The 22,675-nt window shown below is 45.4% G+C and overlaps 2 protein-coding genes across 2 annotated transcripts; one reads left to right on the top strand and one right to left on the bottom strand.

The window, feature by feature from the left end:
• On the top strand, positions 1-3,446 carry LOC127754014 (purple acid phosphatase 17-like). Its single transcript, XM_052279468.1, has 7 exons — positions 1-269; positions 1,107-1,263; positions 1,599-1,706; positions 1,900-2,027; positions 2,154-2,282; positions 2,647-2,714; positions 2,821-3,446. The coding sequence occupies exons 1-7, from the start codon at positions 102-104 to the stop codon at positions 3,026-3,028; spliced, it is 966 nt and encodes a 321-aa protein (XP_052135428.1). The 5' UTR covers positions 1-101; the 3' UTR covers positions 3,029-3,446.
• A 7,586-nt stretch (positions 3,447-11,032) lies between these two features.
• On the bottom strand, positions 11,033-22,675 carry LOC127754013 (uncharacterized). Its single transcript, XM_052279467.1, has 9 exons — positions 20,974-22,675; positions 20,742-20,870; positions 20,585-20,656; positions 13,982-14,182; positions 13,284-13,541; positions 13,084-13,192; positions 12,333-12,466; positions 11,495-11,578; positions 11,033-11,405 (listed from the first exon to the last, which is right to left on the bottom strand). The coding sequence occupies exons 1-9, from the start codon at positions 22,522-22,524 to the stop codon at positions 11,319-11,321; spliced, it is 2,625 nt and encodes an 874-aa protein (XP_052135427.1). The 5' UTR covers positions 22,525-22,675; the 3' UTR covers positions 11,033-11,318.

The raw sequence follows: 22,675 nt of genomic DNA, 5'->3' as shown, positions 1-22,675 counted from the left end.
TTCCACCTCGAGCCGTCCATCGCCTCCTCTCCACTCCACACGGCGAGCAACTTGAGGGAGCGGCGGCGGCGGCGGCTGGCGATCGAGCTGCTCGATCGGCCATGGATGCTCCAGTTACACTCCTCGTCTTCCTCGTCGCCGTCGTGGCGGCGGCGGCGGAGATGCCGCGGCTGGAGCACCCGCACAAGGGCGACGGGTCGCTGAGCCTCCTCACCGTCGGCGACTGGGGGCGCCGCGGCGCGTACAACCAGTCGATGGTCGCCGCGCAGGTAATTACCGATCGATCGATTGATTAGTTGGCGGTGATGATGATCTCGTTTTGCTAATCGTGGTTAATAATGGCTTAAGTATGAAATTGTGGTTAATGTGGGTGTGGGTTATGGTAGAAGGAAGCGAGGAGGTTGGGTTTTCTGTTTTTGGAGGATTTGTTTACAGCTAAATGGCATCGTCAGTCATGATTCGTCTGGAATTGTAAATTAAGCTCATGTTTAGTGCTCTCTTGTTTTTTTAGGAAGAAAAGAGTGTAGTATCTACTATTATCTATCACGTGTGTTTCAAAAGATACTGTTTTAAAATCAGGCAAATTTGTTCGTATTATATTAAATTAAAGAAGAAAAGGTGCGGAAAAACGTTAATTTAAACTACACATAGCGCAGCTGGCTAGTGAGCCTTTTCACCTTTTATCTTCTTTATTTATTCAATGAGGAATTTTACCATCCTTGAAAAAATATAGTGAGTTATCTAAATTTTACATTAAAATTTGTTTTACCTTAAGGTATTTATTACGTAGAGTACTAAATTTTACATTAGAAAATATAATACGGTATCTTTTTAGGATGGTAAAATTACCCTTAATTGATGGGCATTTTTCACATCTGTCTAGCTCAGTTGATAATAATTTAGTTTTAACAAGGAATGACGTTTTAGGATGTGTGCAGTCAACATAATTTAATTTTGACTTTGAAGAGTTTATAACAACCTCCTTTCGTTTTTCAACATAATCAATAATTCAGTTTGAGTATGTGACGAATTTAGACACCAATCCTTTACATCCCAAATGCACAACACATAAATGAACAAATGAGCAACAAAATGTGTGCATGCAGATGGGGATAGTAGGGGAGAAGATGGACATCGACTTCGTCATCTCCACCGGCGACAACTTCTACAAGAACGGCCTCACCGGCGTCGATGATAAGGCCTTCGAAGAATCCTTCTCCGACATCTACACCGCCAAGAGCCTCCACAAGCCATGGTATACTGGTAAGTAATAATCTAACGCAATGCAATCTGATTATCTGAATGCTACTACCACACCAAATGCAATGTGATAAAAAAAACGAGATTTGGAGGGAGAGACGCCCCTCCAAACATTTTTTTTAAAAAAATTGTGAATATGAGACTTCGAATTTAAAACCACGTATCTCTTAACACTACATTATCAAATACAATGCGATCTGATTATCTGAATGCTACTACCACACCATCAAACTGCATGCACTGATCTGAATTACTCTGAAGAAAGAGAAATAGATTATTGATTTTCTGTTTGTGTGTGGTGATAATTGATAATTTTGATATTGATAACAAACATGCAGTTCTTGGCAACCATGACTACAGGGGCGACGCCCTCGCCCAGCTGAGCCCTGTTCTTCGCAAGGTCGACAGCCGCTGGATCTGCATCAAGTCCTTCGTCGTTAGCGCAGGTGAGTAAACGACAACTGACAGTCTGACAGAGTCTTTGTCTTGATTCAATCTTTAGCATCTTACTCTGATCCGTTAAATTAGCTGGCACCATTTGAGATCAAGAATTTGATATGTGCTTTGTATGCAGTTCGTTCACATTTTGTGTTGGTTTTTGGTTTTGGTTTTGAATGAAAAAAATTTAAAACTGATCAGAGATCGCGGATTTCTTCTTCGTGGACACGACGCCGTTCGTGCTCAAGTACTGGACTGATCCCAAGAACAGCAAGTACGACTGGAGAGAGGTTTCTCCCCGTGAAACCTACATGGCAAATGTCCTCAAGGTAAATTAATTTATAATCATTTAATCCCAAGAAATTAAGCTCTGATCATGCAGTCGTTCCTGATGAATTCTTTGCTGCTTTTTTTTTCATAACTCGTGTGTTAATTTAATTCGTTTTTGTTTTCAGGATCTGGAGGATGCACTGGAGCAGTCCAAAGCGCCGTGGAAGATCGTGGTCGGACACCACGCCATCAGGAGCGTCAGCCAGCACGGCGATACCAAGGAGCTCCTGGAGCATCTCCTTCCAATCCTCAAAGTATGTAGTATCTGCATTTCTTTTTCTTTTTTCGATTACGCGGCAGACGCATAAGCTCACACACTACTATATACGCAATATCACGCTTACATTCCGTGAATGCGTTCCTAACACATATTCTAATAAACGAAAACCAGTGGTATATCTCTGATCTCACTAAATTTCTATTGAAAGTCTATCTATGCATACGCAGTATTTGCAAACCCCAGAATTTAAATCCATCCCATGGGTGGAGTCATACACGTATGACTCTACCACCACACCTCCGATGCTTCCAACATTTATCGACTCGAGTTGGTGATCTGAAATATATATTCTGAACTTTTTTTCACCATGGTGTAAATTTGTATGAAAAAAATTGCAGGCACATGGAGTTGATCTCTACCTCAACGGCCACGACCACTGCCTCGAGCACATCAGCAGCAGGGACAGGTACATAATTTGCCGGAATTTCTCTGCAAACTCGATAAAATTCGTCTGAATTTCTGCCTAGTCTGAAACTCTGAATTGAAAAAAAGAACTTATAACTAAATTGCAGCAAGATTCAGTACCTGACGAGTGGGGCCGGGTCGAAGGCGTGGCGCGGGGTGCAGACGGCGAACGCGGACAAGGTGGAGTTCTTCTACGACGGGCAGGGGTTCATGTCGCTGCGGCTGACGGCGGCGGAGGCCAGCCTCGCCTTCTATGATGTCGCCGGCGAGGTCCTCCACACATGGACGGTCGCCAAACCAGCCATCGGGTACTGAGAGAGTGAGATTGCGAGCAGCTAGCTAGCTCTGTGATGTACTTGATGGTGTAATGGCAAGCGGTGTGTGGTTTTAACCTAAACCCTAGGTGTTCGACGGTGAAACTTGGGTTTTCACTACTACAAAAGTAGACCCCATCATTTTTCCATGCGGACCGTAACCAGTGGCGTCTGCAAAAATCGAGGGTCATTTTCCCATACGGCTGCTTAAGTGACCTGTATGGAAAAATCGATTTTCCCATATAGGCCTCTTAAGAGGGCCGCATGTAAAAATGAGCTCATTTTGCATGCGGCTCACTTAAGCGTCCGCATGGAAAAATCGATTTTTCCATGCGGGCCACTTAAAAAGCCGTATGCGAAAATAAAATTTGAAAAATTTAAAACTAGTGTATCTCACCCATATGAACTCCAAATTGGATAATTTTTTTCCTAAATATTTCTAAAATCATGCTCTATCATGTTATTGTGTTCTTACTAGTATTATTTTGGCTATTTTTTCTTGTGACTTTGTTTTATCAATTAAAAATTTGAATTTCAAAACTTCAAATAATATTTTGAAGTAGTAAATGATTTCAACTGAAAAAGTCATCAATAACAAGGTTGTATAACTCATCAAGATCTATAACTTCTATTTTGGTCATTTCTTCATCCGACAAAGTGATTGTAAGATTGTTCACAAAATGCACATCTCTTATATAAAACTATAAAACTATATAAGAGATGTGCATTTTGTGAACAATCTTACAGATCACTTTGTTGGATGAAGAAATAACCAAAATAGAAGTTATATATCTTGATGAGTTATACAACCTTGTTATTGATGACTTTTTCAGTTAAAATCATTTTGTATTTAAAAATGTTATTTGAAGTTGTCATATTTTGAAATTTAAATTCAAACGGTCCAAACAAAGTCATATAGAAAAATGACCAATACAAAAGTTGAAGATCTTGATAAGTTATACAACTTTGTTGTTGACACTTTTCTATTTGAAATCATTTACTGCGTGAAAAAATTATTTGAATTTCTTATATTATAAAGTTCAAATTTTATATAGTTCAATCAAACTTGGATGGAGAAATGACCAAAAAAAAATTGGTAGATCTCAACGAGTTCTACAACTTTGTTTTTGGTAACTTTTTCATATGAGTTCATTTAATATCATAAAATTTGATTCGAAGATCTCATGATTTTAGATTAATTTTTTTCCCTCCTCACCACTTCAAAATTTTTCATCTCTTCTCCTATCTCCCCTCTCTCTCCCCTCTCTGATATTTTCCCCTCATCTCTTTCTCTTCCTCTCTCTCTCTCACTCACTCTTTCTCTTCTCTCTCTCAACCTTTCGGAGGCACCTGGCGAGTTGCGGCGCCGGGAGCGGGCGGAGGCGCAGGGCGAGCTGCGGTGCCGGCGGCCGAGAGCGGCGGCTGAAGGCGCGCGGTGGCGTCGTGCAGGAGCGTCGTGGCGCGTGGAGGCGGCCGAGAGCTGCGCGATGACGACGACGACCCCGATGCGGACAACCCTGACGATGACGACGACGACTGGGCGCCCGGATCTGGCGGGCGGAGGCAGCAGAGAGCGGCGCGACGACGACGCCGACCCCGCGATGACGACGACGACCCCGATGAGTGGGCGCCCGGATCCGGTGGGCGGAGGCGGCCGAGAGCGGCGCGACGACGACCTCAACGACGATCCCGACGACAACGACGATTGGGCGGCGACGCGGGCCTCGTCCCGTCCAGATCCGGCGGTGGCGGGCCTCGTCTCGCTCGGATCCGGCGAGAGCGGGGGTGGCCGGCGGTGGGAGTGGGAGCGGGAGCAGGCGGCGGCGGGACCGGGACGGGCGGCGGTGGGAGCGGGGGCAGGTGGCACGGGAGCGGCCGGCGAGCTCGGGCGGTGGCACCGCCGCCTGCGGGCTAGGTTTTTTTTTGTTTTGGAATTTTATTTTTTTGGGCGATTTTTTTCTCTTTGCATGCGGTCGGCTTAAGCGCCCGCATGCGAAAATCCGATTTTCGCATGCAGGTGCCGTGGCCGCATGCAAAGTTGGCGATTTTCACAGATGATTTCCCGCATGCGGTTGCGCCAACCGCATGCGAAAATCTCTCCCGCCCGCATGCAAAGACCTTTTTTGTAGTTGTGTTTGGTGCTATGTCAACGGGGATGAGTTTTCTTATGATTGATTGAAATCTTATTCGCCTAATTCCTCCTTCAGGACTTGTTCGGTTTGAGGGGGATTGAAGAAAATTGAGAGGGAATAATTTCACATCAATATATGTGTAAAATAAGAGATTTTCTAAGGTGCTTGAACTCCTTGTCCACCTCCTCAAGTTTACCTTGACGAAGGAGAATATGCTCAACTGATTTATACGAGGAGTAGCCTTTTGGTGTGAGTCTGTGACCATAGTGGCTTATCCCCAATCAACCCCCTTAGGGCGTTCACAATGTGTCCTCTCGTTTTGCCGAACTTGAGATGCCAACTGGACCAAGAACCTCTTAAGCAACACACTCCACAGTGTTACCTATGGTGGGTCCCACCGGTACTATTTTTTCCCTTTCATCTCCCAGTCTCTCTCCTCTCCCACCGGTACTACCTCCTGCTCACTACTCGTACTACCTCCCAAATCTCTCTCCTCTTTCTTCTCACCGGCAAATCCAAGGCCGGAGAGGGGCTCGGCCCGTGCGGCGAGCCGGCAACGGCGCTGGGCGGCAGGGCGGCCCGAGCGGCGTCCGGGCGGCGCACCGCCTCGTCACCCTCGTGAGCTCCCGAGCGGAGGCGGCGCCGGCAGGGCGGTCCGAGCGAGCTCTGGGCGGCGCACCGCCTCATCGTCCTCACAAGCCCCCGAGCGGAGGCGGCGCCGGCAGGGCGGCCCGACCAAGCTCCGGGCGGTGCACCGCCTCGTCGTCCTCGCAAGCTCCCGAGCAGAGGCGGCGCCGGCAGGGTGGCCCGACCGAGCTCCGGGCGGCGCGGCGGCAAGGAGGCGACGACGACGGAGGGCTCCGACGAGCTCCACGCAGCAACCGCCGAGGACCTCTCTCTCCTCCGTCTCCCTCCTCCCGCTCTCTTCGCATGCTGCACGGGATGTGGGCCCAATTTTGACGAGGAACCGGTGGCAAACTTGGGCTCCCCGGACCTCAGTCGGTAATGGCTGATGCTGAGGTGGCATGAAATCTCCTACGTGGATCGGTGAGGCTGAATGTCACATTAGGTAGTCCTGATATGCACCTTGTCTAACCATGATGGCTCTTTCCCATTGCAACATTGACACCGTGGTTTTCACACATTGCTACTAGTTTTGTTGTTTCCTTTGGGCAAAGTGATTATCGTCAATTATATCCAATCATATATGTTTGTGTCTATTCTCAATTCTCTAACCAACTTATTTTTTTCGTTGGCACCGGCAGTGACGGAGTCAGACATTACAGTAGACTAGGGTTAAGATCAACATAAGCTTAACTAACAAAGTTTTGGTTTTCTACAAAATTTACATGATGATTTAACAAAATTTAAACAAGATTTTTTTAGAGACAAGCCTAAGGTCAACCGGTCAAGCATTAGTTAATGCCTCTGTTCTTAGGCACCCATGTTTTTCTATAAACTGTAAACTTACCATTAATGGTAAGGTGGTGCCGTGTTGCCAACCGTCATAAGGCCTAAAATATTAGAGGACCTAAATCCTAATCCACTTACTTAAAATATAATATTTAATAAGATTGAAAAACACCCATTTTAATAAGATTGAAAAACCACCCATTTTTTACCTGCAGTACATAATGTTGAGTACTACCTTCAGCTCTAACATTTGATAACCTGCATTAAGGCAACCCCAAAACCTCTAGCATGGTGTCCAAGCCTGGTTGAACTTGAATTTTCGTACGATGGAATTTTTGCCCAAGATTTGCGCTTTTCTCCCCCACTTTAGGGCTTGTTTAGTTCGCGAAAATAAATTTTTTGGTGTCACATCGGATGTTTGACCGGATGTCGGAAGGGCTTTTTAGACACAAAAGAAAAAATAGTTTCATAACTTGCCTAGAAACCGCAAGACGAAACTTTTGAGCCTAATTAATCCGGCATTAGCAGATGTGGGTGACTGTAGCACTTATGGCTAATCATGGACTAATTAGGCTCAAAAGATTCGTCTCGCGATTTCCCCCTAACTGTACAATTAGTTTTTTTATTTATCTATATTTAATGCTTCATGTATGTGGCCAAAGATTCGATGTGATATTTTTGGGAAAAAAATTTAAGGAACTAAACGGAGCCTAATTAGCATGCACACACATACATGCGTACGTGCTACTGGTCATAAAACGATAAAATGAATTATCCACAGACAGCGTGACGCACAATGTATATCCCTTGTACCTTTTGCCAGTCTGGCATGCCGTTTGGCTCCAACACTCGTGAGTCATGACCCCATTCGGTGCGTGCGTGAGCTGAGTCACGTTCCGATCGAGATCGAGATACGAGGTCTGTTTGCTAGATTGGTAGTAGAGCTTTAGCTTCTTTAAGACATAGAACGAACAAAACGATTTTAACTTCATAAACAAATAAAATGGGATATGAGAAAATAAACTGAAAAGGTGAAGCGAAGTTTCCATCGTCCCACAACTTTACTAAATACTTCACTCTTAAAATTAAATTGCTGTGTTTAGTTCACGCCAAAAATAAAAGTTTGGTTGAAATTGAAATGATGTGACGGAAAAGTTGAAAGTTTATGTGTGTAGGAAAGTTTCGATGTGATGGAAAAGTTGGAAGTTTGAAAAAAAAAATTGAAACTAAACACAGTGTGAGTACATATAGTCCTGTCAAAGGAATAGCATATATACCTGTCGATATCTACAGGAGTATGGCGTGCGTAAGAAAACGCAATGATTTGATTCAAGTATTATTTGTCGATGAATATTCTAAGCAATTTTCCGAGGCTAGCTTAGCTATCTGTATCTGATCCATTCCAGTACGCCATATCTTGGCTGTTTTCTGTTTTCCTTTTCTTTTCCTACGTTTAATGCCCATGAGTAATATATAACAAGAAGGATCCGAATCCTATATATCTATAAAGTTCATCCTCACTCAATATAGTTAATGTTAATCCTTTCTTCTATAACTAAACAACGTCACCTTTTTAGTTTTTGGTTTTAGATGATTCATCGAGAAAGTAAATTCACATTTTCTCCAAAAAAACCACACCATGCATCTCAATCATTTATAACTTTTGAATAATTGATTAAGGTATAAGATACAGAAAACACATAAAATAAAATTGAATAGTACGCAAGAAAATAAATTTTACAACTGATGTATATTATTTTGTTATATAGTTCTCCCGCAGCCCATATTACGCTTTTAATCTTAAAATATAAAATAAAATTATTTCCACTGTAAAGCCATTATATTATATTGGCCATCATTTTGTAGTTCAGCTTAAAATAAATTTGGTTTTGTTTGATGGTATGAGTTTGAAAAATGGACAAAGCTTTACCCATCTCCCCTTCATCAGTACAGATAATTATTGCCCACGTTTCCAGCAGGGTTGGACCAAGCGTGCGGACAGATCGACGCCCAAGCGAGGCGACGGGAATCCGAATCTTTGTACTTGATTTGTTGCCACACGCATCCTCGCCTTTATTTCATTTTATTTTTTGTTTTTTTAATTTTAAAATAGACCCTCCAAAACTTATTTTCATAATATGAACTTTTTGCTCACACCGGTTCGTATTCGTGGCAAAAACAATACTGACACGCCACATATAACGAGCGTAATAGTTTTGTTCTGTGACGTCAGCGAGGGGTGTGCGACCAAATAACGCTGTCATACTAGCCAGACCGATGTGACAGTGTTGTTTTGCCATACCAGTCCTGCTGGCATGCCAATAGGTTCAGGTTTTGAAAATAAGTTTCAAAAGGATTTATTTTAAAATTAAAATTTAAAAGTTCAAAAAAAAAAATTCTCCTCACATCCCCCGCCCGGGAACCCGTTTGTATCGCATGAGCATGCTACCATACCTGCATCATACTCCCTCCGGTGTTAAAATTGTCGATGTTTTTAGCTGTGGAAGCGAAGTATGCTAATTCTGGGCTTTGGTTGAGTATTTTAGACATGATTAAAATCCAACGTTTTGTTTTTAGCATTGCGCATACCATTATACATGATTTTTCATATTTATTTTTCTTAAAGTTTTACAAATATAAACTATTGTTTCAAAGTTTTGCAAAAATATGCCCATCGTTACCTTCTCGTCTGAAACAGGAGACGACGTTGCCTTCAAAATACTGTAGGACGGGCATATTTAAAAAAATAAACAGGCGGTGGAAAGTTTGTGGGGCTTCAACGGATCAGAGGGGCTCTCCCCCGCGTCGCTCTCGCGCGGGCGGCTCGGGGGGCGAAAAACCCTAGCCGCCCGCGCCTCCCCTCTTCCCCCCACCTCACCGCCGCCGGAGCTCGCCAGCGGCGAAGCCGGCAGCGAGCAGGGATGGCGGCGGCGAGGCCCCTCTCTTCTTAGCGTCTTCTTCCTCGGCGCGACGTGGACGGGACGAACGACGAAGACCCCCACCGCGGTCGGAGTTGGCGACGTCGACGTCGGGGCGGTGCAGGGAGGCGGCGGATCCGGAGTCCCCAAGTCCGGATCCGGCCATCCTCGCCTGAATCTCGGCGCGAGGCGGCTAGGGGCGGCGGTGGCGACTCGGCGGCGCTGTCGCGGCTCGGCGACGGTGGCAGCTCGGGGGCGTGGCCTGCCCCATGCTGGCGGCGGTGCTGCCAGCGCCCTGCCACCTCCCCCGCCCCCGCCCCCGCCTCCGCCTTCGCTGCCGCCGGGCCCTATGGCGTGGCTAGGCCTCGACGGTCAGGCAGTCGGGCTGTCGCGGTGCCCTTAGCGGCTAGGTAGCGGCGCGGCGCGGCTAGGTGGGGCAAGGAGGCCAGACAAAGGGGGCGCTGGCGGGTGGCGCCGGAGCCGGAGCGGTAGCGTTTCCGGCATTGGTGCAGGCCCAGATGGCAGTGCAAAGGGAGTTGGCGGCGGTGGTCGTTTTCCTCGTTGTCGATCGGCACCCTCGCCCTTCCTAGAGCTCCTCCCCTTCTTTGTGGGGAGTTTCTAGGCTGGATTGAGGCGGCAGCTTGTCAGTGGGGGAAGCTCAGGCTGCTGAAGCAATGCCACCTAGTCCCGGGTTCTCCTTCGGCCAGATCTGGCGAGGAGGCCGACGGGTGGTTGAACGGAGGGGTCCTGGGTCAGCTCTCAGGGATGGTGGTTCGATGAAGTCGGCCGACGGAGGGGCGTCGATTCGGGTGTGGCGGAAGCCATGTGCCGCCGATGTTCGGATGGTGGATTCGGATTGGGCAACGGACCACAGCGGTATAGGGTTCCGAGCGAAAGCTTAGCCCAATTTCTTTGGGCCAACAGTGACTTCGCCTTCGGGCGTGGTAACCCTCCTGAGGGCACTGTTGAGGTACCCTTCCTCCCTCGGCAAGGAGCTCTGGGTGAAAACCTTGTCCAGTTCTTTGGACGGATGACGACGACGTCTTTCAGCGTCGCGACCCTCGTGAGGGCGTCGTTTTAGAGTCTTCGTTTCGTGGTGGTGTTGTTGGCCCGGTGGCGATCGGTCTCGCATAGCGATGGCCTGTTCGGTGCTTGGCTTCCCTCTCTGTAGCGTGTGTTTAGGCGGTTGGCACATGATTCGGGCGTGTGCTCTGGTGCACATCCTTCCTCGACAGCCAGCTGTCGATGTAAAACTTTTCTTGTAACCTTTTCTTCCATCGTAATTACATTGAATGTCCTTCGGTCATTCCGGCAAAAAAAAAAAAAAAAACAGAACTGTGCATCATTATATCTTTTTTTTTCTTTCAGATTAGTACCATGTAAAAACCCGGAACGCATATACATCAGTATCCGTATTTGCAGCAGCAAACCAGAAGAACAAATAGATCAGGCCTACATGATCCAAGTCAGCACACTATCTAAAAAAGATGATCTAAGTCAGCAAAGAAATGCCGATCTCTCGCCGATGTAAGTTTCTCCAGTATGTACATCACCAACGATCAGGCATGAGAACTCCAGAGCAATCAGCATCACAACAATCAGGAATCAGCAAAACGTTTTGCAGCCATTTCATGTGCTCCAGGGAGAGGAGGACCCAAATCAATCAGCTAACGCCTGCAAGTCTCAATGGTTACCAATCTACAGACACATGAAACATTGAACTTTTTTTCGATGCTCCAAACGCAGTGCAGATGATGGATCAAGGCCGTCAAGGCACTTCCAGTGGGTGCCGATTCTCGATCCCAGCAACAGTACAACGACGACCATGCTACTCAACACGCTCAAAGAAGAGGATTTCCGGGCGGAGTTTGGACTGACGGTACCGCTCGATTGACTCTTGCCAGGATCCAGCAGGCTGCAAGGACAAACAAAGAATAATGATATGGAGAATATTGAACCAAATGTTAGTCAAAAACTCAAATATGAAAGTTGATCAGGAATTGCCTCGGCTGTGTTGCCATCATATATGATCCACCTGTTCTTCTCACGAGCAAAGCAGCGGTATTGCCTCTGATCATCACAGCATACCTGACAAGACAGTATGGGAATTACACAGATAAGTATTATTTCCATCCAGTCAAGAATATTTTATGCCGGGTGCCACCAATCGTAGCAGTGCTGGCGTCAAATAGTTCTGACTGGAGTAGCACACAGATGCAATTGAGAGAACAATAGAAGTAAAACTTCACACTGGTAAGACAAGTATTATTACTTGTGATAATCTGACAATAAAGAACCAATGTAACATCTATCGGCTAGCAACTAAGCAGCCCACAAAAAGGAAAATAAAAATTTACAGTGATGTTCCAATAAGCGTAACTTTCTCAATATGATAGCACAGAAATATTTCAAGTTAACTGATCTGACAAGTATAACATAAATGACAATATATATTTCCGGCACAAATTACAACATATCTTAAAATCACTCCGGGAGCAGAATACTTAGGATCTGTAATAGCTAATGAGTAGCATCCAAAATAGAAATGCTCGTATGTGTATCTCAGGGAAGAGTAACTAGTCTTTAACATTTGATACCAGAGCAGCCACAAAGGATTCACACGTACAATTATTGTGACAGTTGAACAGCTTCAAGCTAACTAATACAATCAAATGGCTAACTACATTTACTTCCTCCCTATGTCCCCTAGTAGAAGTAATGGACAGCCGACAGCCTCAGTTGAGAGCACACTAAAACTTAGAAGAAAAGGAAAACACATGTCAATATCAGGACAAGTGAATTCATATTTTCAAAGATAACAGAGATTTCTCCCAGCACATACCGCAGAAACCAGAGTATACATGCATCCTGAATGCAGACCTCTGTAGATATGACTAATGTCCAACTCTGTTGCTAAGCTGATTAATACTTCATGCATGTTATTGTAGCTCCCATTGATATCCTCCCAATCAAAAACTGTGAGAAAACAGCAAAATAAAAGAAATCAAATAAGTTTGCAATTGTAAATATTATCATTAGGATAAGAGCTAAGCTCAATAGATGGGAGGTGTACATCCCCAACCCAGATTCATCCTCTAGCTCTGATCTAGGTGTCTTCTCCTCAATGAAGCAATATATCTAGTTCCTCCTAGACATTCTTGATTTAAGTTCTACGCTTAGCTCAATTCATGGAAGACGCAGATGTACCACAGGAGTACCGATCAATTCACAGAAGACCCTCATTACTCAGCACAAGAGTCCTCCATAGTTCCTTTTTTCATATTAATAAAAGCAATAATTATTTCCTCCCAAGTGTTCCCTAAATTATTGGAAATGAACAAAATGGTTTATGATGTGAAATTAACTCAGGGGTACGTCATGGCGATTAATTTTTTTATGTTATCGTTACCCTTAGCACATATGGTATATTTTATATTCAACGATTGAATTAGTTCACTTTTCAGAAAAAAAACATCATATGCCATACCGATCAAATGATTTCATCCACTGACCTTACTTTTTCTCCTAAATAGATGAAACATATTCAAACAATTTACATTGAAATGTCAGTTCAGTTGAGAAGGCAACCCTACCGGTCATGAACAAACGTGGTGGACATAAAAGAGAGTACTGGGCAACCTTCTGCCCAACACTTCCATTCCTGGACTCTCTAGCTACCAAGAGTTCGCTGAAAGACTTGAACTGAAAAAGTGAAGAGATGTTAGTTTACTAACTAATGGAACTAAATATATAAAAAAAAGGAAGGAAAAAAAATACACTGTGAAGTGTGCACCTTAGTTTCTCCTCCAGCGCCCAATTCAATAGAGTACGCAAATTTGGTGTGCACCATATTCAGACAGTTGAATTTATTTTCATAAAGGTGTAACCCAAAGAGATCATGCACTAGGCATATACAACCCACTAAACTTGGCTCGGTTGGTGTTTGCAGTTCCGAAGTTTCACCCCTGAACTCAAAATGCAAAGGAGTATGTGATGAGTGCAGCCTCTGAAAAAGGCTTTTCACAATTTTGGATGCAGTCATTTTTCCACTCTGCAAAAAACAAAAAACATTTTCTCATTAGCTATGAGCCTATCTGCAGAAATGGAAGTAGAACTGAACCTGGTCTAGTCTAAGGACAGTACAAAGGTTATTCAAGGATCAAATTAGTCACAGAATAATCTGCAGAATTAAACCTGCCATATTCTATCCGGACAAAAAGGATTTTAATCTAATCTGCTCCAAAGAACTTCAGATTGAAGTGCACAAAATGGCTAAAAGTGTTGCTCAAGGGGACTATGGAGTCAGAACAATGTATAGTGAGTAGAACCTTATCTACTTTATTTATATTTACAACTTATCTGACATAACTAAGAGTAGACTGTAGAGACATGGAGATGGTACACTTTGGTTACAAAAGTATGTGTTATCTTTTGCTGGAGGTCACAGATTGCAATTAAATAGGTTGGAAACAAATAGTGAATGGAACGGACCTTTTTTATCAGAGAACTTGTAAAATCTGCAAATCTCGTCGAACCACTTGGTTCACATGGTTTGCCGTCTTTCACAAGATCCCAAGAATCAAAGATTTCAAGCAATTCCTTCTCAATTTGAAAGTCTCCAACTGTAACATCACGACATTCACGTGGAATCTTTTGGAGAGTATCATGGAATCGCCTTATGTGCCACAAAGACTGCAGATAGTCAGCGGAAATTAGAAAAAACTAAACCAATAGGCAATAGCTAAATATAGAAAAATGAATGAGGCAAACACAAGTTACCCGGAGAATCACATTCAAAGGAGCTTGTAGTTGAAGACCATTTGGTGGAGGAAGAGGTAAAACCTTCTCAGGGGGGTTATTATTCAATTTGGCCTGTCAACAATAAATAGCACACTGAAGAAAAAGTTACAGAAAAAGTGCATAGGAGTTCATCAGTTGGTGATAGAAGAACTGTACTGACCCAAAGGTAAGACTTTGCAATAGGTAAAATGGCTGCAAGATAATCCACTTTACAGGCTTCCAAAAGCCTTTTCTTCTGGTAATCCACCTCAGCATCAATTAATAGCATTTCAGCCTGTACAGAGCCAATCTGCAAATACAGCAAGTAGGATTTAAGCATTGATCAACAAGTTCAAGATGCTGTTTACAAAACTGAAGAGCAAACAGAATGCAGTAAAAAGGAAGGCGATACCCCATCATAAAAATAAGGCTCGATGTCAATATCACTCTCAAGGATGGCCTTAGGAAGGAAATATACACCTCCTTTTTGTTTTAGTTCTTCACATGAGCTGCATTTCAGCTTCAGTTTATCCAATTCTTCAGTTATCTTTTTAAAGATGGCAGGTCCAAGATTAACACATTTTTCCCGCATGCCAAGCCATGATTCACAGCGATCCTCAAGCAAAGATTCGCAGAATAGCCAATCAAAAAATTCATCTGGCTGGCTAGAATCATCAGTTTTTCTTGAAGCATTCTTCCGATAATCAAAAAACAAGGTGCCTGACTCTTCCATCCATGTAGCCAAACCAAGCGAATCCTTCTGGTTCTCTTGTTTATAGTCTGTATGGGTATGTGGAAGCCACTTAAGCAAATCAAGCAGTTCCTTGAGGTGTGCAGAACTCAGCTGTCCAATCCCGCAGGAGCCGCACATGGATATCACAGAAGGTTTTACTGGCCTGACCCGGCTCATTATGAACTTGTACATGATGTACAGAAGGCTGAGAGAAACGGCATCCTTATCAATGAGCCAAGAAACAATGCTCTTAACCTTGCTCAAGATCACTGCCCTCTCTGCCAAATCATCTCCATCGATTGGCATCGGCTCCCATCTCCATGATTTGAGAAGCTCCATCTCACTGCCAGTTACTCTTTCAGGCATTGATGACCGCAATTCTTCCTTGCAACCCGCAATGTGGAAGCTGTCGATGTGCGACATGAACTCCGTAGCATCCACAAAGATGACGAAGCAGAAAGGGCAAAGCCGATACGAAAACGACCCACACCCGTTGACGAGCTCCTCAGCACCTGAGAGCGCACGTCTCGTCTGCCACCGCGACGTTCCTGATCTTGAAAGGAAATGCGACTTCATATCTTGAAAACTCACCGTGAGGAAGGCTTGCCGCTCCTCCTCGCTCATGCGGCTCCAGCGATGGCGAGCATGGTCGAGGTTGGCGCTCTCCGGCGGCCACTTGGGCGCCACCGACGCAATTGGAGCCGTGATTCCCTTGCCCTTCTCGGCCCGGAAACGCAGCAGGCGGATCCTCTTCCCAGGATCCCATGCGGACGAGCACCGCGGCGAGCGCCAAGGAGATGTACGGGCAGCGCGGGGCGAGCACCGTCGCGCTCCTGAGGTGAGTCTTCGCCATGACCAGATTCCCGGACGCGAGCCACGCCTCCGCGAGGATGGCGTAGGCGAGCGGCGACTTCTTGTAGCGGCACATGAGCTGCGTCGCGCGCTCGACCGCGTCCGGGCTCCGGCGGAGCACCTGGAGGATCGCCCCGTCGGCCTGCTGCGCGAACCGCCGGTCGCAGTCCAGCCAGTCCCGGTTGCTCTTGCTCGGGCTCCGCCGCGGCTCCCCGACGCCCGCCATGGGTGGAGGTGCGGCGCCCGTGCGGACGCCTCACGACGCCGCGCCCCCGCGCGCGCGAGGTGTTCGGCGAAATGCCGAAGCGGAGGAGGAGGCGGGCTTGCGTGGTGGGTGTGGGTGAGGGGGATGAGATGGCGTGGGGAGCAAGTCTCTCCGAGGAGAGAAGGGTAGTGCATAAATGTAACCGTTGGCCGGAGAAGGGAGCTGAGGGGAGGAGGCGGTTGCGTGACTTGGATTGGGGCGTTTGGGGTGGTGGGGCCCACCTCCGCCAGCGGGAGAGGCGAGGGGAGGTGGGGCCCACTCGCGAAGGCGGAGGAGGACGTACGGCGGCGGCCGCGCTTCCATTCTAGAAGCTTCTGGAAGCGGGGGGCCGGCGCGCGGGAAGGAGGGAGGGGGGCAGGTGGAGAGGGAAAGAGGTCGGAAGAGGAAGAAAGGAGGAGGGGGGAGCTTTGAGATTCGTGCAGTAAAAGTCGTCCTCGGGGGGACTTCCCGAATGACCGTACCGAGGAATTCTACCGTATTGAATGTTCCGCCTTGTATTTGGGCCGCGTCGTGCTTCGGCCCAAAAAAAATGGGCTCAAGTACGGGCTTAAAAATGGATGGGCCTAAACTGCGTCACTACTACTGATGAGCATAGTTGGGTGGGTATAACAATGGGAAACTATTCTAATCTCTCGAGGGGATGTTCCCTCGTTTGCTCAAAAATTATCTAAATGGTTATGAAAAATTCTGGAAAAATTTGACAACATTCATACAACACATATATACAACTTCACAAAATCTTAAGTCCAAACTCAACTCACACGTCGAGATATAAAAAAGACAAATTCAGCGTATGAATAGTAGCATACTGTTTATATCTAAATTTGTCTTTTTTGTTTCTCGATGTGTAGATCGAATTTGAACATGAATTTTGGTGGACTAGTAGGTATCATTATACTATACATTGTCAATTTTTTTTAGATTTTTTCACAACTATTTGCATCGAATTTGGAAGAAAAATATATACGAGGGGATATCCCCTCGAGGGATTAGAATCCACTCCCATATAACAATCGCTACTACTGCAGTACTGCCTCCGTCCAATTCCAATATAAGGATTTTGGAGGGATGTGATGCCTATCCAGATTCGTAGTACTAGTATGTGTCATATCCATTCAAAATTCCTTAATATTATAAGACGGAGGGAGTACTGGAGATATCCAAAATTGTAGTGGGGAGCAGGCAAATGCATATCCATTGCTAGATCAGTACTCGTAATCAAAGAAAAGACAAAGCTCTATTGCCGTATATACGAACCCAGAATTCTGCGTTACAGAACGTTGTTGTATGCACAGCAATAAAGGTATTTGCAGGAGCAACAAGGAAGAACAAACAGACGACTGATACTACTTTCCTACCCTACATGATCCAGAGGCCAGCAAAGAAATGCCAGATCTCGCCATCGCCAAGCAGAGAACGTCAAGTACTCCAGTATATATACATGAGCATGAATGCCGTGGGCACGATGATCTCAAAAGCACAGGAGTTTCCCCACTCAAAACGCCCCAGCAAACAAGCACCACAACAATCAGCAAGCCTCCAATGGTAAAACCAACCAATCTCTACAGCCACTGAGCCACATCAAACCTTAAAAGGAATGGAATGGTTCAAGGCGCAGTCTGGTGGCGGTGGGTGCCCAATTCTGGATCCTCGACACGCTCAAAGAAGATGATTTCAGGACAGAGGTTGGCCTGACTGTACTGCTGGATTGATGCTTCCCAGGATTCAGCATACTGGAAGGACAAAACAAACACAAATAATGATATCGAGTAATGCTCGACCAAATGTGAGTCAAAACATAAATACGCAAAGTTGACCGGGAATTACCATGGGTCTTCTGTTGTTGTCATATATGAGCCATCTGTTGTTGTCGCGAGCAAAGCAAAAGTATTGCCCCTGATCATTACAGCAGACCTGACAAACAGTGTGAAAATTACCAAGGTAGGCATTAGACAGGATGTATTGCAAGAATAACAGAAATAAAACTCCGCGCTGGTAAGGCAAGTATTATCATTTGGGATAACCTGACAGTAATGAACCAGTGTAGCATCTATTGCCAAGCAACTGAGCAGTCGAAAAAGAAAATATCACAAAATTTACAATGATGTACCAGAAGCGCCACTTTCTCAAGATGAAATCAATGGAACATTTCATGATTTCAATCAACTAATTTGACAAGTATAAATTGCAGTCCATATTAAAATCTCATCTGGGGCTTACTTAAGGATCTGTAGTAAACAAAAAGTAGAAATGATCATGTGTGTATCCCAGGGAAGAATAACGGCCAGTCTTAACATTTGATAGCAGAGCGGTCATAGAGGATTCACACCTCTAATTATCATGACAGTTGAACATCTTCCAAGTTAATTAATTCCCCATTGCCCCCCCCCCCCACCCACCCCACCCCAAGCCTCGGTTGATAGCACACTAAAACGTAGAAGAAAAGCAAAGCACATGTTAACCTCAGGAACATAGATAGCAAAGGATTGTCTCAGCACATACCGCAGAAACCAGAGTATACTTGCTTCCTGAATGCAGATCTCCATAGAAATGACTAATGTCCAACTCTACAGCTAGGCTCATCAATACTTCATGCATGTTAATGTGGCCCACCTTGTCTTCCTTCCATTCAAAAACTGTGAGAAAGCAGCAAAAGAAAAGAAAGCAAATAAGTTTTAAGTGTAAAGCTTATCATTAGGACTTAGGAGGAGAGCTAAGCTCAGTACATGTGAGATCCAAACCCAGATATCAAGTACATCGAGGTGTTCTCCTCAATGAAACAATATATCTAGTTCCTCCTAGATATTTTCTGTTCTACTAGTTCATGAAAGCTGCAGATGCTGTACTGATCGGTACATGGAAAATCACCATTACTTAGCTTAAGAGTCCTCCATAGTTCCTTTCTTCATATTAATAAAAACAATACTTATTTCATCCTAGGTGCTCCCTAAATTGTAGGAAATGAATAAAATTGTCTATGGGTACGGAAGGCTGATTTCAAATTAACTCAGGAGTATGTCATGGCATTAATTACTTTGTATTATCATTACACTAGCACATATGGTATGTTTATATTCAATAGTTGATTTGGTTTTCAGCAATAAAAAATCATATGGCATACTGATCACATGATTCCTTTAATTGACCTATATTTTTCTCCTAAATAGAGGAAAGATATATACATAATTACATTCTGAATATCAGTCGAAAAGACAACCCTACCGGTCATGAACAAACGTGGTGGACATTCAAGAGAGTACTGGGAAACCATATGCCCACAACTTTCAATCCTGGACTTCCGAGCTTTCAAGAGTTCACTGAAAGATTCCACCTGAATAAGTGAAAAGATGTTAGTTTACTAACTAATTGAACCAAATACATAAAAAGGGAAAGGAGAAATGGATACACTGTGCAGTGCGCACCTTAGTTTTTCCAACAGCACCCAAATCAATGCTGTGGAGGAATGTAGTATACCGATATTCGGTGTACACCTCATTCACACAGTTGAATTTATTTTCATAAATGTGCAACCCAAAAAGATCATGCACTAGGCATATACAACCCAGGAAGGATGGCTCGACTGGTGTTTGATGGTCCAAAGTTTCACCCTTAAACTCAAAATGCAAAGGAGTTTGTGACGTGTGCAGCCTCCGAAAGATAAATTTCACAATGTCAATTGCAGTTTTCCTTTGTCCATCCTGCAAACAACAACCGATTTACTGATTAGCTACGAGCCTATGAGGCACAAAAAAATGTATGTTACAGTCAATATGCACTCAGAAATGCATGTGGAACAGAACTTGGTCTGTAGTCTAGAGACAACATAAAGGTGATTCATGGATCAAATTAGTGACAGGATCATCAGCAGAATTTAATCTGTCATATTCTGTCCAGAAAAACAGGATTTTAATCTAATCTACTCCAAAGAACTGCAGATTGAGGTGCACAAAATGGCCAAAAGAGTTGCTCAAGGGGACAACGGAGTCAGAACAAGCATAGGGAATAGAAGCTCATCCACTTTATTTATATTAACAACTTATCTGATATAACTAAGATCTAAGAGTAGAGTGTAGACAACATGGAGACGGTTACAATTTGGTTACAAAAGAACGTTGTTACTGTTTGCTGGAGGCCACAGATTTGCAATTAGATAGGTGGGACAAATAGTGAACGCAACAGACCTTTTTATAAACCAGAGAATTTGTAAAATCTGCAAATCTTGTTGAATCACACGGGTCACATGGTTTACCCGCTTTCTCATTATCCCAAGAATCAAAGATTTTACACAATGTCTACCCAATTTGAGAGTTTCCATCTTTAACATCAGTGCATTTAGATGGTATCTTCTGGAGAGTATCATGGAATCGCCTTATGTGCCACAAAGACTGCAGATAGTCAGAGAAAATTAGAGAAAAGTAAACCAATAGCTAAATATAAAAAACTGAACGAGGCAAACACAAGTTACCCGGAGAATAATATTCAAAGGTGCTTGTAGTTCAAGACCATTTGGTGGACGAAGGTTATTATTCATTTTGGCCTGTCAACATTAAATATCATACATAAGAAAAAGTTATGGAAAAAGTGAATACGAGTTCAGTTGGTGATAGAAGTACTGTACTGACCCGAAGGCAAGCCTTTGCAATAGGTAAAATGGCTGCAAGATAATCCACTTTACAGGCTTCCAAAAGCATTTTCTTCTGGTAATCCACCTCAGCATCAATTAATAGCATTTCAACTTGTACAGAGCCAATCTGCAAATACAGCAAGTGGGATTTCAGCATTGATCAACAAGTTTAAAATGCATTTTAACAGAACTGGAGAGCAAACAGAATGCGGTAAAAAGGAAGGTGATACCCCATCATCAAAATAAGGCTTGACGTCAATATCAGTCTCAAAGATTGCGTCATGAAGGAAATAAACATCTCCGAGTTTTTGTTTTAGTTCTTCACATGAGCTGCAGTTAACCTTCAGTTTATTCAATGCTTCACTTATCTTGTTAAGGATATCAGGCCCAAGATCAAGACATCTTTGCCACACACCACCCCATGATACCAAGGGATCCTCAAGCAAAGATTCGTGGAATAGACCATCAACAATTTCATCTGGGTTGCTAGAACCATCAGTGTTTCTTGACACAATCTTCCCATAATCAAAAGACAAGGTGCCTGTCTCTTTCAACCAGGTAGTCACAGCAAGCGAATCCTGCTGGCTCTCTTGTTCACCATTCTGAGCCTTCTGATGTACATAATCTGCAAGGATAGGTGTAAGCTTCTGGAGAAATTCATACAGTTCCTTGAGGTGCACAGAACTCAACTGTCTGATCCCACAGCACGCGCACATGGATACTACCAATGGTGTCACCGGCCTGACCCGCCTCATTATGAACTTGTGCATGATATACAGAAGGCACAGAGAGACGGCCTCCATATCAATGAGCTGAGAAACAAGTTTCTTAAGCTTGCTCAAGATCTCTGTCCTCTCTGCCAAATCATCTCCATCGATTGGCATCGGTTCCCATCTCCATGATTTGAGAAGCTCCATCTCATTGTCAGGGACTCTTTTAGGTAATGATGACCGCAATTTTTTGTACTCCTCATGCTCAATGTGAAAGTTCTCCATGTGCACCATGAAGCGCTCTTCATCAAGGATAATTTTGAACCCGCACAAAGGGCAAGTCCAACACGAAGACGACGCAGATAACTTGACGAACTGCTCGGCATCCGAGAGCAAACTTACCATCTCTAGCTCCCCTCCTGAGCGGCAGTACGACTTCATATCTTGAAAGCTCACCTTCAGGAAGGCTTGCTGCTCCTCCTCGCTCATGCCGCGCCAGAGATCGCGAACCACCTGGAGGTTGGCCTCGGCGCTTTCCGGCGGCAAGTCCGGCGCGGGCAACGCGGACTCCGGTGGAAGAACCGCGGTTCCCCTGCACTTCTCGGCCCCGAGACGCAGCCGACGGATCCCTTGTCGGGTATAAGCGATCCTATGCTCCGCGTCCTTGGGGACGATGCGGTTCCTCGGGTAGGGGAGGTGGCGCGCCGGGTCGGTGGGCTGCGGCACGCGGAGGCTGCGGTCGCACACCTCCATCGCCTCGTCGAGCAGGCCCATCCGCGTGAGCACGGCGGCGAGCATGAAGGCGGTGCGCGGGCACCCCGGCGCGAGCGCCGCCGCGCGCTCGAGGCTCGACCTCGCCCCCTCCAGGCGCCCCCGCACGCGGTGCCCCTCCGCGAGGATGGTGTGGGCGAGCGGCGAGCCGGGGTACCTCTCGACGAGCCTCGCCGCGAGCCGGCGCGCGCGCGCGTCCGCGCCCGCGCCCGTGTCCCGCAGCGCGCGGATCGCCGCGTTGGCCTCCGCGGCGAACGTCGGGTCGCAGTCCGACCAGTCCCGGTTGCTCGGCTGCTCCATGGCAGCGCGTCACGACGCCGCCAGAGGAGCGGGCGCGCGCGAGGTGTTCGGCGAAATGCCGAGGCGGCCGCGGCGGATTGGATTGGGGAATGAGGTGGAGGTGGGAGGTGGGGGATTGCGTGGGGAGCAAGTAATTCCGGGGAGGGGAAGG

This window comes from Oryza glaberrima, chromosome 11 (assembly GCF_000147395.1).
Source record: "Oryza glaberrima chromosome 11, OglaRS2, whole genome shotgun sequence".
NCBI lineage: Eukaryota > Viridiplantae > Streptophyta > Magnoliopsida > Poales > Poaceae > Oryza > Oryza glaberrima.
The sequence above is the reverse complement of the archived record's forward strand: the minus strand, read 5'-3'. Positions and strand labels throughout refer to the sequence as shown.